General features: G+C 41.9%; 2 protein-coding genes across 2 annotated transcripts in view; one reads left to right on the top strand and one right to left on the bottom strand.

The window, feature by feature from the left end:
- Positions 1–2,085, top strand: part of SYTL3 (synaptotagmin like 3) — a 30,325-nt gene extending 28,240 nt beyond the window's left edge. Inside the window, 1 exon segment of the mRNA XM_034060297.1 lies at positions 1,023–2,085. Coding sequence (XP_033916188.1) covers positions 1,023–1,150 — 128 coding nt within the window. The 3' untranslated portion in view covers positions 1,151–2,085.
- EZR (ezrin) overlaps positions 1,978–14,394 on the bottom strand; it is a 35,678-nt gene continuing 23,261 nt past the window's right edge. The window contains exons 4-13 of the mRNA XM_005150053.3: positions 14,109–14,383; positions 13,242–13,325; positions 12,472–12,618; positions 10,096–10,192; positions 7,070–7,233; positions 6,134–6,264; positions 5,304–5,464; positions 4,917–5,009; positions 3,750–4,001; positions 1,978–3,411 (exon numbers count right to left, since the gene is read on the bottom strand). Of these exons, the coding sequence (XP_005150110.2) occupies positions 3,247–3,411; positions 3,750–4,001; positions 4,917–5,009; positions 5,304–5,464; positions 6,134–6,264; positions 7,070–7,233; positions 10,096–10,192; positions 12,472–12,618; positions 13,242–13,325; positions 14,109–14,383 (1,569 nt within the window). The 3' untranslated portion in view covers positions 1,978–3,246. The remainder of the gene's footprint in view (positions 3,412–3,749; positions 4,002–4,916; positions 5,010–5,303; positions 5,465–6,133; positions 6,265–7,069; positions 7,234–10,095; positions 10,193–12,471; positions 12,619–13,241; positions 13,326–14,108; positions 14,384–14,394) is intronic.

Raw genomic sequence — 14,394 nt, 5'->3', positions numbered from 1 at the left:
CACTGCATGTCCTTTAGTTCAGGTCTTTGCAAAAGCTCAAGGTTGCCAGTGGGAATTTTCAGGAAAGCCATTTGTTAACATGGTAAGTTACAGGACTGAAGCCTGGCCATGCTAAGGCAGGCATAGAAAAGCTGAGTGGAGTTAACTCATCTAGAGCTCCATTAATAAATTTTTAAGGTCAGTTCCTTGAGCTGTTTCCTATGCATTGGTTAATTTTAAATACTATTGAATAAAAAGGAAGCACAAGAACTAATGACCTACTAGACTCCAACCTTCCTTATGTTTGTGCTTATTAGTCCACAAAACAATCCAGTCACTGGGAGATACAGTGAAACTTGCTCAGAAGGGCTATTGCACATCTGAGTTTTGGGCTCTGTTCTAACGTATGTGCTAGTGAGGAAGCTTGCTCTCAAGGCTGAGAAAGTTTTGAGAAGCCCTCTGCTCACTGAATAGGCCCCTTTTCACTTTTAATTGAAGGCTGCCTCATGGAGTCTGTCTTCCCAGAGAGTTTTGAGATGGAAGGCTCAAAAAGATTGCTCAGACACTGTGGTATGGTATCAACACATACTTTAAGGGAGTATTATCACTAATAACTCAGTGCTGTGCAAGCTGCCTTGTGAACTTTTGATTGTCCTACCCAGCATCTTCCTTTCTGCCAGAGCAGGAGCTACCTGCTCCTGAGGGAAGATGACTATTCAAGCTCTAAGCCTAGTAATGCGTTAAAGTGACTGGGGATGAACCGCAGCATGAGACCTAGTGCCATGCTGGTATTAATACACATGCTTGCTCCTTTGCTTTTAGTCATATAACCAGAAACTCTTTCTTTGCTGCAGGCTGAATTCTTTAGTAAGTGATTCTAGTTTAACAGGATTTCAATAATGTTTCAAAATATGACTACAATTTATTGCAATTAATGCCTTAGGAGCTACAGAACAGCTAAAGAAACAGGTTCATTGTTGTCCAGTCAGTTGGGTAAGACCAAGTGAAAAGTAACTGTGCCCTTCCCTTTTGCTTTGTTGCAGTGGAATGGTTTGGTTCTACAGCCCTTTCTCAGTCAGTGCTCCAATGGCAGGAAGTACTCTGCAGACCAAACACATGGATGGACTTTACACTTGTACTGCATTCAAACAAGGAAAACTTTAAATCATAAGGGAACTTCACAACAGCTTTCCTCATGTGTGAAGCTTTCAATTCAAATAGCATATGCCTCTCAGGTCTGAGGAAAGATACACTGCAAGCATACCTAGTCCAGCATTTGTGGAACATAGAGTTATACATTTGAAAGTGTGTGAGGTTTTATTACTCCACAGGTTAAAGCTTTGTTATCTGTGTGTCTTATCTGGCGTATAAGGTTTCTTTGGGAATGACACACTCCGAAATGCATTGTGGTGACAAGGCAACAGTAGCCAGATGAGATGCAGCATTCTAGTTCTGGGCATATAACTGTCATTCTTTAATCACAGATAGGAATATGTCTTAGAGGAAAATAACTGTTACCTTAAAGTTACCTGCCTTCACTCTCATCTTGATGTTTTGTATGTTGAAGGAATTGTCCTGCACCCCTCAGCAGGAGTGAGGGACAACAGTTAATAGAAAAGTGTGGTTGAACTAAGTGCCTTGTACTTATCAGCTGTAAGACAGTATTAACAAGTCTGATCCATATGGCACACAGAACAGGAGTTTAGCTAGGGTTGTAATTTATTCATGTAAGCTTAAGGCCCAGCTGCTGTGTCCATTCACTTTGCCTGTGAACTGCAGTGTTACAGTGAGCAGGAACTTTATACAACTGTAACAAGTGCTGTGTTACATACCTCAGTCCATTACAGGTAGTACTCTCCTTTATTCCTTCTCAGGTAACGTGGCTTTTAAGGAGTAAAGAATTAAAGACACAGAGAGTTATATGCTAAGCTCAGGAACTAGATGAAAATGCATGCCTGACACAAAATATGCCCCACACAAGAACCATTTGACTCCAAGTGCTTTGTTACTTTGCAGATCTTTTATTTAGATGTTTGCTGCTGCAAATAAAAAACCACACACAATTCAACTCAAGTATAAAGCAGCAGAGATGGTGTAAATGGAAGAAAAGAGCTGACAACATACTGTATCTCACTTTCTAACAGATTTTCAAGGAAAGGGGGAACCTGGGGGGGGGGAAGGAATGGTCACAGAAATGCTCTCTACTAGAGAGAATACAGCTGTGATATAAACAAGCAGTCCCTTCATCTTTGGAGTCTGAAACTTTAAATCAAACATTTAAAAAAATTAGAAAATTTGTTAGAAAAACAGGTGCAGTAAAATTGTATCTATTGGATCATGAGTATGTAGTAAGTTTTCATTAAGTAAAAAAGTGATCTTTACAAATAATGCTTTGTAGCAAATAATCAGTTAATGCACTGTATCAGACTAAGCATTGTTTAGGCATTTTTACAAATGCAAGTCTTATTTAATCTGAAAAGTAACAAAATATACAGAGCAAAACTATTTCCCTTTAAGCTACTGCAATCCACAAATTACGTGGTTTTAATATATATATATAAATACTACACTATAACTGATCAGTAATGAAGCTGGAATACAAACACAGGAGTGTATTAGATTCCAACAGCATATTTGCCTAGGTGTTACACGAGGAGGGTGTCAGTGTCCCTGTGCCATCACTGCAGAGTTTCTCCAGTTGAGAGCAGCAACCAGAAGAAGCCTAATTTCTACACAGAGCAGTTCTGAGGTGGTGTCAGCTCTTCTGTGTGCATGGGGTAGGGAACAGGCTGTGGGCATCAAGACCAAGGGAGAAAAACAGGGTATATAAACACACATGCACACATACATACAGGGCTTGCAAATTCGGAGTTCTACAACCTGTCTTTGCAACTGTTGAACTTTACACTGTAACTAATAATACAGAAACATATGGCACAAAATTTGCCCACAGTCACTTAGTTTTAGACCAAGCTGAATCCAGCACCTGCTTACTTGGAGATGTGACCTAAGGCCTTTTGGCACTAAATAAAGGCATGAGCAAGTTACCAGGATCAGTGGTACCATGAGTTTTCAACTATATCAAATTTAATAGGAGGTACAGAATAAAAGGGAGATTCAAACACCTCAGGGTTTTTAAAGAACACTTGTTACATCTCATACAGTGACCCCTCCTCAGGGAAAAAAACCCAACAAAAACACCCCCAAAACAAGAATACAGCATTAAGATCTGCCTTCTCCACAGTCCTTCCTTCTTGTTACAAAGAATTACATTGCCTCAAACTCATCAATTCTCTGCTTGGTGTTGCCTTGCCGGATCTGCCGCAGTGTCTTGTACTTGTCACGTCCCTGTCGCATGTTCTCTGAGTGGATAATATCATTGTGGGTCCTCTTGTTTTCATCTCTAGCCTGAGCCAGCTCATCTGTCAGTGCCTGCAAGATCAAGGACAGCAGATACAGATTATACATGTGAAGCTTTCAGCTGGTGACAGCAGTGCTCTTTGGTGAGAGTTGACAGTTGTTAATGACTGGACAGAGCAATCTAACAATGATGGAGATACAACACATGCTTTCCATAAACCCTATGGATAATGTGAATAAGTAAACTCAAAGCCTGGGCAATGACAGTAACTATTGTAGATCTTGTATTTAATTCCAACTGCCTACGGGAACTGTAAATGAAGAGAAACTATTGTGCTTTGTGTGCTTAGCCAAGCAGTTAAGTGGTCTATTTTCCAGGAACAATTGTTTCAATTACTCCACTGTCTTACCCTCAGCTGCCTCTGCACACGCTCATTCTTCTCTGCTTCAGTAATGCGCTTCTCCTCGTTGCGGTCATTCCGGATCCCCTCACTGGAGAACTCTGCGCTGTAGGCAGAGTACTCAGATCCCTCATCTTGCAAGTTATCATGGACATGGTAGTTAACAGGCTCATAGACAGGTGGTGGGGGTGGAGGTGGAGCAGTCATCACCAGCTGTAGCTCCTCCTTTGTCTTTACCAGATCTTCCTGAGCTTCCTTGGCCTTTGGGCAGAGAGTGAAAAATAGTTTTAAATGCATTTCTTGCTTTACACCAGCTTAATTAACACTTTAACATTTGTCTCCCCGCTTTTTTCAATCTACTATGAAAAGCAAGAAGAGGGAATTAAATCTCTGCAGTTGACACACTGTTGTGGTCTTAAGCAAAACATTTTTGCTAGTAGTACTATCATCCACTATGTAATTGTGTAATATGCAGGGGATCTGAACAAAGGATCTTCCAATGCAACACATTCCAGGAAGAACAATTTTGCAGGAATCTACAATTATCTTCATCCTGCACTCCATTTGAAGAGCTGTAGGCTGTAGATACGGGCTCCACAGAGCAAGAACTCTGGTACCATGGTTGGCATTTTAATGCAATCACGTACTGGGTAGTCAGATTCCATGCTGCTTCAGAGGTTCTGCCCTCCTGCACTGTCTGCAGCACCTGCCAAAGGGCACTGGGAGAACCAGGCATGCTGAGCCTGGCATGGGTTGGGGTTGGTGCATCCAATTAAACTCTCCCAACCCAGGTGCCAGGAAGCCACTGACAACAGCACACACTCCTCGGGACTGGTACCCACAGTGTGGCATCTTCTCTTGATTGATGTGATGTTTTCAGACATTGCATCATGGATTAAATACCTCATTTATACAATGTACCACTTCCCCCCCCATCTCTCCAAGACTAAAATTACACTTTTAGGTTTCATACAGGCTTCAATTTTGAATTTTGACTGAGGGCTTCTTGAAAGAAAGGTGTTTTACAGACATTGCACATTCCTCACAAGTCTGCCCTTTGCTGTTGGCCTACAGATGTTTGTCTGCACGTTTAGAGAAGTCATATCAGGCTAAGCACTGTGGTATGCTCTGCTCAAGTGCAGAGCTCCAGAGCAACTTCGTAAAGCTGATACTCACTCTGATTTGCCACTCTTCAACCTCGCTCTCTTTACGCCTCCTCGCCTCCTCAAGAAGTGCAATCCTGGCTGTATACTCTGCAAGCTCTGTAGCCTGTTGAATAATAAAACTGGAATTACAAGGACTCTTCAAAAAAAACAAAACACAGAGCAAACAAACACTATTGACTGAGAAAAGACCCAAGTGTTACCCTTCACTGTAATAAAGACTGAATAAGAATTTAAGACTTAAAAAGCAGAATGCTCATGACAGAAACCACTGCCACAATGATGTTATCACAGGGTCTACTACTTCACCATGTTTTTCTCTGGAGAAAAAGGCTTTACCTTACTCAAAGGGCATATTAACACACCTGTCTCTCTTACCCTCAAAATGACTGGGTCTTACCAGCTGTTCCTGGCTCTTTATCTGGTCCATATTCTGTCTCTCCAGCTCTTCTTTGGCCTGCAGAGCAGCCAAACGATCAGCTTCCAAACGTTCTGCTTCCGCCTGGGCTCGTCTCCTTTCCTCCTCCAGCTGAATGGCTCTTTGGATCTGATCTGAGAGCTCTGGAACAAGATGAATCAATGTGGTTAATGCATAAGCCTGGTCAAAGCGAAGGGACTACAGGCAGTCTCCTAGGTAACCGCAGAAGTCATGACAAGCACTTCACTCCTGCTTGCAATACCCCTTCACTGTGCACCTCAAAGTAATTATTTGTGTAACACATCAAGTAACTGAACTCAGAAGTAGTCAGCTGCACATGATTCAATTTTCTGCAAGATATTTGCACTGAAGCCTGCAGCACTGACATGATTCTGGTGCCCTTAATTGCGAGGACCAGATGTTATCTCGAATTGCATTGAAACAGAAGCTTCCTTTTCACTGGAAAGACTTCTTTCTAAAAGTACTTTTTCTGTTAGGAGTTAATTAAAAAGTACTTGAGAGCTGAACGCTCACTGCCTGCTGGAAGAAGCCAAACTACTTAAACCTTCTTGGGAACAGGGGGAAATCAAGTTAGTGCCCTTCAGTTCCCAAATACAATTGGCAGATTTCATACTACTTTCATACTTTGGCTGGTATCAGTATGTGCAAGTGTGTATTTATCCGCATAGACAGTTATCAGTAAGCCCTGTAAAGACATCCCAGTGTCACCAGGGTTTAGGCTAGGTGTAGGTAGTGACCCACATAACCTTCCCGTGGAGCACAATACATATGGTCTGGTACAAGTACTTTACCTTTCTCTGCTTTCTGAGTCTTCACCTCATATTCTTGTAGCCTCACCAGGAGCTCCTCCTTCTCCCTCAGCATTTGCTCTTTCTCCCTCTCAATTGTCTCCCTTTTCTTCTTTTCATATTCTAGTTGTTGCCTGTTAGAAACAGATTTCATTCTTGAAGCTCACTTTGAGACCTAAGGTACAGCCAGACAAGAATGCTGGCTGGGCATTTTTCCAGGCAGCTCAGTAGGAAGCAACTGCCACAAAACAAGAGCCAGAAGACAGAAATAGATATAGCTTGTTCCTTCATCACTTCAGAATTTTTGCTCAGTTTTGGATACCCCACTTCATAAAAACATTTCTGTTTTAGTTGCCTGCCACAGAAATTTAGAACACCAAATCGCTACTACATGCAGAGAGAGAAAAACTGGACTTGGCACTGCAAGTCTGGACTGGGTACTGCAAATCTACTTGGTACAACAGCAGAGATCTAACCTTGTTGTAAGGGAAGCCAAGAAGGCATAAGAACAAGAGCACTGAGGGAATGATGGCAAATAAGCCACAAATACAGGAGAAAAGCATCATGATTTCTTGAACCCTAAGCAACCTGCAGCCAGTAGTGAAGTCCAACAGAATCACTAATCTTTTTTCTGTGCTTATAACAGGCCTCCCAGTCCCCTCTTTCCTCTTCACAGCATACTCGCCTGCACCCTTGAAGGCTTCTTCCTTACTCCCAACCATCCCTTGGTCCAACACATAAATCAGATCCTAACATTCAGGAGGATCCAGAGAGAGCCCTCTCTCCACATAAGAGCCCACTGTGCCTTTACTTGCATGTTTCCTTGCAAAAGCCATGTTGCTGCCAGCTGCCCTGCAGGTACAGCTGCCTGCCAAGCCCTGCTGTGGCACCAGCATTCATCCCTGCCACCCCATTTTTGCTGATTGTATTTAAGCTCACCTTTCTAGTTGTTTCTGGTGCTTCTCCTCCCGGGCCTGGGCTTTCATCTGTTGCACCTCAATGGTGTCAGGCTTCCTGCGCCGCATATACAGTTCATGGTTGCCCATGCAAAGCTGCAGGATCCTCTTGTTAATTCTCAGACGAGGGGCATAGAACACAAAGTCCTAGAAGAGAGACCTGACAGTCAGTTTTCCAAGCATGCTTTCTCCCAGCATCTTGCCACTAACTTCACTGTAATCAAGACACATATGCAAGCCACTTAAATATAGCAGTAGAGACTGACAGTATCATCTGAAGCTAAAACAACTGTTATTTACGTTCTTCAGTTAAAGTCTACATAGAATCGACAAGTTACTCTTCTAGAAAAGGTATCCATTATAGAAAATTAACAATCTCCATTTAGAGGAGTCTTTGTGGAGATTGTCACAGAAGATCCTGGGTTGGCAGGTAACCATCTGGCCAACTACTCGTCGATCTCTAGTACCGAGTAGTTAGTTTCTTAGTTGGCAAAGTCTTGTGACCAGAAGATAAAGCATTAAACTAAAAATGCATTACAGACTCTTAAAGTAACTGTAGAATTTCCTGATCTGTTTAAACCAATATTCAAGGCACCATCTGTGGGGTTTTGGGTTAGTTTGTTTGTTTTTTTTTTTTCCAGAGAAAGAGAAGAAACACCTTCTGATGCAATTCCTCTCCATGGCATTTCCTAGTTAAGCACACCTATGCTGTTACTGGAATGTCAAATGGCAGCTGTTTTTTTTGAACCAGCAAACATAAGGGTTATTTTGAATACTAAGTTGCAGGCAATGACAACACACAAGATATTCCAAAATTTCTGGTTAGTTCCACAAAAAGAACAGCCCAAATTTGTTATCTGTGTTCTACCCAGGCTTTTATAATAACTACACACCAGACTGATCTCCTGGAAGTCAATCTGAGAACAGGATACAGACGGCCAAGGTCATCACCTGCCTGATGGTTTTTCCTGAGTCAACAGCCACAAGTTTACAGCACAGTCTCAGCTTACACAGTGAATAAACTCTTCATCTTTGTGCCTGTTCTTGAGTACTGTGAGGACAGTGATACAGGCAGTAGGCAAGCACCCATTCCTCAGAATCACTCTCCCATGGATTGCCTTGCTGCTAGCAAGGGTGGAAATGAGAAGGGGCACAACAGGGTGTCAATTCTGCATGGCAGCAGCAATCATGTTTTTAAATGCCTGAGCTCAGAAGCACAAGCTGTGGCTGTGTTTTGTCCTTGCCTACGGCAGGAGAGTTGGAACTAGATGATCTTTAAGGTCCCTTCCAATAAAACTGTAGAATCATAGAATGGTTTTATCTCTGGAAAAACTAGAAGTTACATTAAAAGCAATGAAAAGCTCTTCAAGTGCTATTAAGATGACCATGAATATGCTGACAACAACTAGTTTTCTTTAATTCGTTTTTCCAGTTCACACACTGATGCAGAAGAGGCAGTCAGCACAGTGCGTTGTTTCCCACCCCCCAGAAATCCTGCCAGAGCCATTCTGAGCTGTACCAGTCTGACACTGCTGTACCCATGAGCTTATTCATCCAACCTCCTGACAAGTAATTTTGAAAACTGTGTATTTTGTGATGAACACGTTCCACCCTGAGGCAAGGTTCACTTCTGTGGAGGTAAATACTGAGGGCACAGGCAGTGGCTGCGTCTACCATTTAAGGCCATAAAAAAGGGACAAAACATTGACATAACACAGAAGAATCCCCACCTCCTTTCCTCATCGCCACTCTCCCTCAGTCGCACATAACTTAGCTTGATATTGTACTGACAATGTGCTGAAGATGTTGAAGTGTGTGGGCAGACAGGCCTAAAAATTAAGAAGTTTATTCTAGGCAAGATACCACAGGACTCTACCCATTACATTAGAGTCCATTTAAACACTGACATGTGGAATTCTCCAAATTAAAGGGAGTTTCCAACCCACATCTTGGGGGGACTATGGTGTTGTAGTTATACTACTTGCATTTTTCAAAGGAGACACAAGCATATGAAAAGACCCACACAACTTCCTGAGTGCTCAGAATTACTGTCCAGAAAAATTCTTCTTTCAGGCATAGCTTTAACTCAGCTCCAGAGGGAAAAGGGCAATTGAGACAGAGGCAGGAAACACAATTGAGGTTTTCAATGTTAACACCTTTCTGTATCAGCTTCTTGCAAGCTTCTAATTTCAAACTGAGTCAGATTTACTGTTGGGGAGTGGATGCAAAGCTGTGATCCATAAACAGGGTTAATACTTTACAATGTGTACAACATGCCCAAGAGGCTCTTCTATTGAGGAACGCATGCCTGACAGACCAGCTTCTTACCTCTTTGGAGTTTCGTTGGCTTTCACTAACAGCATCACAGAAAGAAGCTCCTCTCCCTCAAAAGCCAGATTATCTGGAGGAAAGCCCTGCAGCACACTGTGCATGAGTACCCTTTAAACTACTGTGAGGATCTTTTTCTGTTAAAGAAATTCATAAGCCATCACCTTTTGACAAAGCCAAACAGCTTATTACTTCTCAGGGGTGTACTCACCCACCAAGGCCAAGTACTGCGGTGGGGGAAGAGAAGAGGAGGCCTTTCTCAACTATTCCAATAGTTTCACAAGACTGACAGAATGAGATCCACCTATACCAGTTATTCCACTTTGTGTTCTTAACAGGTCAAAGTAAGTCTTAATTCTTTACTACAGTAACTCTCAAACACATCTGTAAGTATTGAAAAGCAACATTCACAGATAGCTACATTTCAGTTCTTCCACAGAAATCATATATACTGCCATTTACCCTAGTGTTCAGGGTCAACGACCACCATGGTCCTCAACTGGCTTTTACTCTTTCAGTAGTGTGGAAGTGAGCCATGCGCAGACAGCTCTAAATACTAACACTCATTTTGCACCTAGAATATCTTCAACTTTATCCTCTCCAAAGACTACTTTATTTTGAGATGAAACAGCATTAGTTGCTCGTATGCAGTATCCAGGAACGCAGTCTAGATATACTTACTGGTGCCTTCTTGTCAATAGGCTTTATAACAAACTTCTTGTCATTGAAAGAGATGTTTCTGATTTCGCTCCAAGGGAACCCAATCTTTGGAGTCAGTCTGGAAAGAAAATATTTTTAAGGGATGCTGCAAGGAACTCTTGCATATAAAAAGCACCAAGCTATTTGCGAGGTCAAATGTTTCTAAGCTACTTCAGTACTGCACCCTTACATATCTGCCCAGCTCTGCAGCAAGTTCTAATATTACAAGGACTTGCATCTTGGACTGTAACCAATTCATTTAATTCCCCCAACAAAATATTTCCATGTTTACATTTAATATCACATTGTTATTCTTTTATTCTTCTTTTATCAAGGGAAGAAATATTCTCTTAAGACAACAGTTAACAATTAAGAATTGTGTCTCACACAAATGGTAATACCAACAAGCAATCTTCTTATTATCTAACCCCTCCAATATATGCATTAGGCACACTGAAGTGCTGACAATTATTTCAAATAAATGAAGACACAAGTATTTAACGTTTAATAGAGAAAACATCTGTCACCACAGAGAGACACTCAAACCCTGTAAGAAACCTCCCTGTGGAGCGCATTGGTATGGGAAAACATGACAGTTTGGTTGGAATTTGACTCATTGTCACAGAGATGGAAGGCTACTACATAGCAAGATTTCACTGGAGCCAAGCATTTTTGTTTAGATTGGACATCAAGAATAAAATACATCCTCTTCAGAATTTACTATTACTCAGCCTTTAAATCAACTGCAAGATTACACAACAGTGTATGTGTGTGTGTGTAACATTAAGAACTGCAAAGAAAATTATTTGATAGACTAAGATTAATTACTCCAGTCTCTGTCATATTAGCTTCAGGGTTTCAACCCCAGATAATGCAGCATGATGGACAACTAAAATGATTCACTTCTATTAACAGAAGTTTTATTGCAGGTTCTCCTCTTTAATGTAGAAAAAGTTTGAAGATACCCAGAAGCAGGACACTGACACACACTGCAGTACAGAGGCTCATATGCCTATAGCATGGTCTCATGGTTGAGCTTCAACAATGAAATCTTTGTGTTTTCACCTCTGCCCCAGTCCCCAAATTTTGCACGTATAAACCAGAGGCGAAGTACACATTGCTATTTTTCTAGTTCCCGTATCTGCCCAGAAGACTTAATTACATAGCAGCAAGAGTTATAGCAGAAACAAGCAGTTTATTCCAGCATGGTATTTGTTTTGCAAACACTCTTGATAGTTCTTTGCAGTCAATGGCTACACTCTGTCTGCTTCTGCAGCTCGAAAAACCTGTTTGCGTGACCGTGGTTACATAGCAAGACTAGTCATTCAAGACTGAAGTATTACATGAGCGAAACTACTTTTCTTTCAAGTGACACTCCTTGTTTTCTGGGTGATAGCACGTATTAGCATTGCAGAAAAGACTGCATTTCTCTCTGCAATCTTTAACAGAAGCTCCAGAGAGTTCCAATTAAAATTTGGGTTGGATTCAAAGCTTTTTGGAAGAAAAGATATAGAACAGGCAAAATCCCTTTTGTATTACAAGGACAGTCTGTTACAGCTTACTGACAAGAAACTAAGACTTGGAACATACGGGGCAGGGGGAAGCCACCTAGACAGCAATGCTTTGTCTAAAAAACACCTATTTTAACACCCCTTCAATCCTTCAGTTGTGGAGTATTAGAAGAGACTAGAAGGCTTAGACACAGCTATTCTCACCTTCCTTTTATGTTTATTTATAGATGTAGTCTATCATTTCCCACCTACTACCCAATTAGCAATGGCTCTGCCTTTACGAGAAGGGCTGATTAAAACTACCTGAGTAGTTTTTTACCTCAGGAAGACCTCATTTCATTCCTCGTTCACAGTAACTATAGGTTAACTCCTCCCTGGGCTCTGGGTGTTATCCAGCTTTGGTTTCGTGTCCACCCCATAATCATTTTCAAAACCAGGCAGTTGTACACACATCTGTTATTAACTTCAGTGTAGGAATGGGCTTGGATGTCCAAACACCCTGCAGATATGTTAGCCTATCTATAAGGTTCTCATACCCAGTTCTGGCATACCGGGTAACCTGACCCAAGTAAACACTTGGTAAACTCCTTGGTTCAGGGTTCAGCTCTATAACTGTGCACAATTTGCCAGATGGCACTGTACAGCTAACATCTCTGTAGCAAGTCAGGCATGTCATGAAAACAGAAATGATGTGAAAGCTCATTTCCTAGCACAGCTTCACCTACTGATCCAAAATTGGAACATGAGCAAGTTCTAGACCTTGCCTTGATACTGTAAATGAGAAATGTCCCTGGACTCCCACACCGACCTTTGCTCTGGAAGATTAGAAATGAAACAAAAGCCTCACTTGTCATCTTTTTCATAGATGTTGAGACCCAAGGCATCAACTCCCAGCCAGAGCTCAGTTCCTTTCTTATTCTTTATTTCAAAGTAGTTGATTCCATACATCTCAAGGTCTTGAGCAATCTTGAGGTATTCCAGCATGGCATTCTCTCTGGTTGAGACAGGAAGGAGGGCACATGTTAGCTTCTCATTTAGCTGACTATCTCAAAAAGCACAACTCTGTCAGAAGCAGCTTTCTGTAAACCCACACATCAAGCACAGGAGTTAAAACTGAACATTCACCATTTGTGATTCCCTTCAGAAATTAATGCTATTACACCTATGAACACAAACAGTGCTCCATCTACCAAGCCATAGTATGTCCTGGCAGGAAATTTGTAACACCCGTCTCTCTCAGTATCCATCCTTGCCTCAAGGTACAGTCAGTGGGAAAGGTACAGAATCTGAACCTTCCCCATCTGCCAATGCAAAAGCTTCAGTGAACATAAAGTCAGACTTACACCTTTTATTTTTTTTTCCCACTCAAAGTCATCATTGATACACTGTACACCTAGCTTCAGGATCTTCAGGAAGCCATCCAAGACACACAGCACCAGTGAAATATCCTACTAAGTTTTATCATGTGATTCAATGCTGGACTAGAAGATATACACCAACAGTTCCCAGACAGGCAACTCCCAGAGTTTATTCCAAAAGCTGGTTGTAGAACTGCAAGCTTAAGGTAACCAACCAGCAACAAAGTGACCAGTCTAAGGACCAACACAAAACACTTACTTGAGCATGCCACCATGTTCAGCATGCCACACCTGGATCCGTTCTTCCCACTGATCTCTGGAGAGCTTATGCTGGTCCATTACCCTACACAAGCAAATAGATATTAGGAAGATTACACTTTATGTTCTGTGTATTCATTGATGCTGATCTTTGCTACAGGCAGTGAAAAATCAGTCCCACCCATGAAGCCTTCCTGAAACCAAGAGGAAGACCTCACTCGGTCCAAAGGTGTACTCTGTGATGCAGGGCAATTCAGAATGAACAAAACCCCTTCACAAACCTTTCTGGTCCCTGACAAGAGACGCAACCAGAATGCTGCCAAAAGAATACCATACACTGTAGACACTAGAGGGTTAACGCAAAGCAAAAGTTGGTGTCATTCCTAGAATTAGACACTGCTGCATCAGGAAGTGTAAACAGGAGTCTTTTGTCTGGTAGCATACATTTATCCTTGTGGGGATGGACTACATAGCCTCAAGACATGCTTCCCAGATACAAGACTTTTAGGACTGTGCATTAGAATTAAGTCCACACAACTCAGCTGTCTCCAGAAATGACAGGTTCTTGACTGAACACTTGTCTTACTGAAGAGAAGAAATTCATACTGCCAGTTACCAGCATGGCAGCAATGTTTAGGAAAGCAAAGCTGAATTTAAGAGTAATACTTCCTCTGCCTAACCAACCCAAGGAGAGAACACAAAAGCCACACTCTAGTATGACACAGAAATAAAAGAAGGTAACCCCCCAAATGCATACTGCTCAATAAAAAGGCATGCTTTCAATGAAACTCTGTATTTAACTAGAGCGCAAATTCTTGACTTTAAAAAATACAGAAGAAAGGGAGACTGCATCAACCAACTCCTTCACCTCTGGGGTATGAGACGCTCTGAATTGAGGTATCCAGGCTTGTGCACATCTTTGTTGTATTCTCCGAACTTGGCCTGCACAGCATATGAGCCAAGAAGAACGGCTGTCTCAGGAGGACAGTAGATCTCATCGCTGAGGATCCCTTCCTTCACCTGAAGGTAGAAGAGCTTCTGTGTGATGTCTTGGATCAACTCTTCAGACACATCCTCTGGGAAGAACTTGGCACGGAATTTGAACTGGAGGGGATTCTCCTTTCTTATTTCTTGAGCAGAAACCTGAGGACAGG

Source organism: Melopsittacus undulatus, chromosome 3 (genome assembly GCF_012275295.1).
Source record: "Melopsittacus undulatus isolate bMelUnd1 chromosome 3, bMelUnd1.mat.Z, whole genome shotgun sequence".
Taxonomy (NCBI): domain Eukaryota; kingdom Metazoa; phylum Chordata; class Aves; order Psittaciformes; family Psittaculidae; genus Melopsittacus; species Melopsittacus undulatus.
Note: the sequence above shows the minus strand (reverse complement) of the source record. Positions and strands in the feature narration are given on the sequence as shown.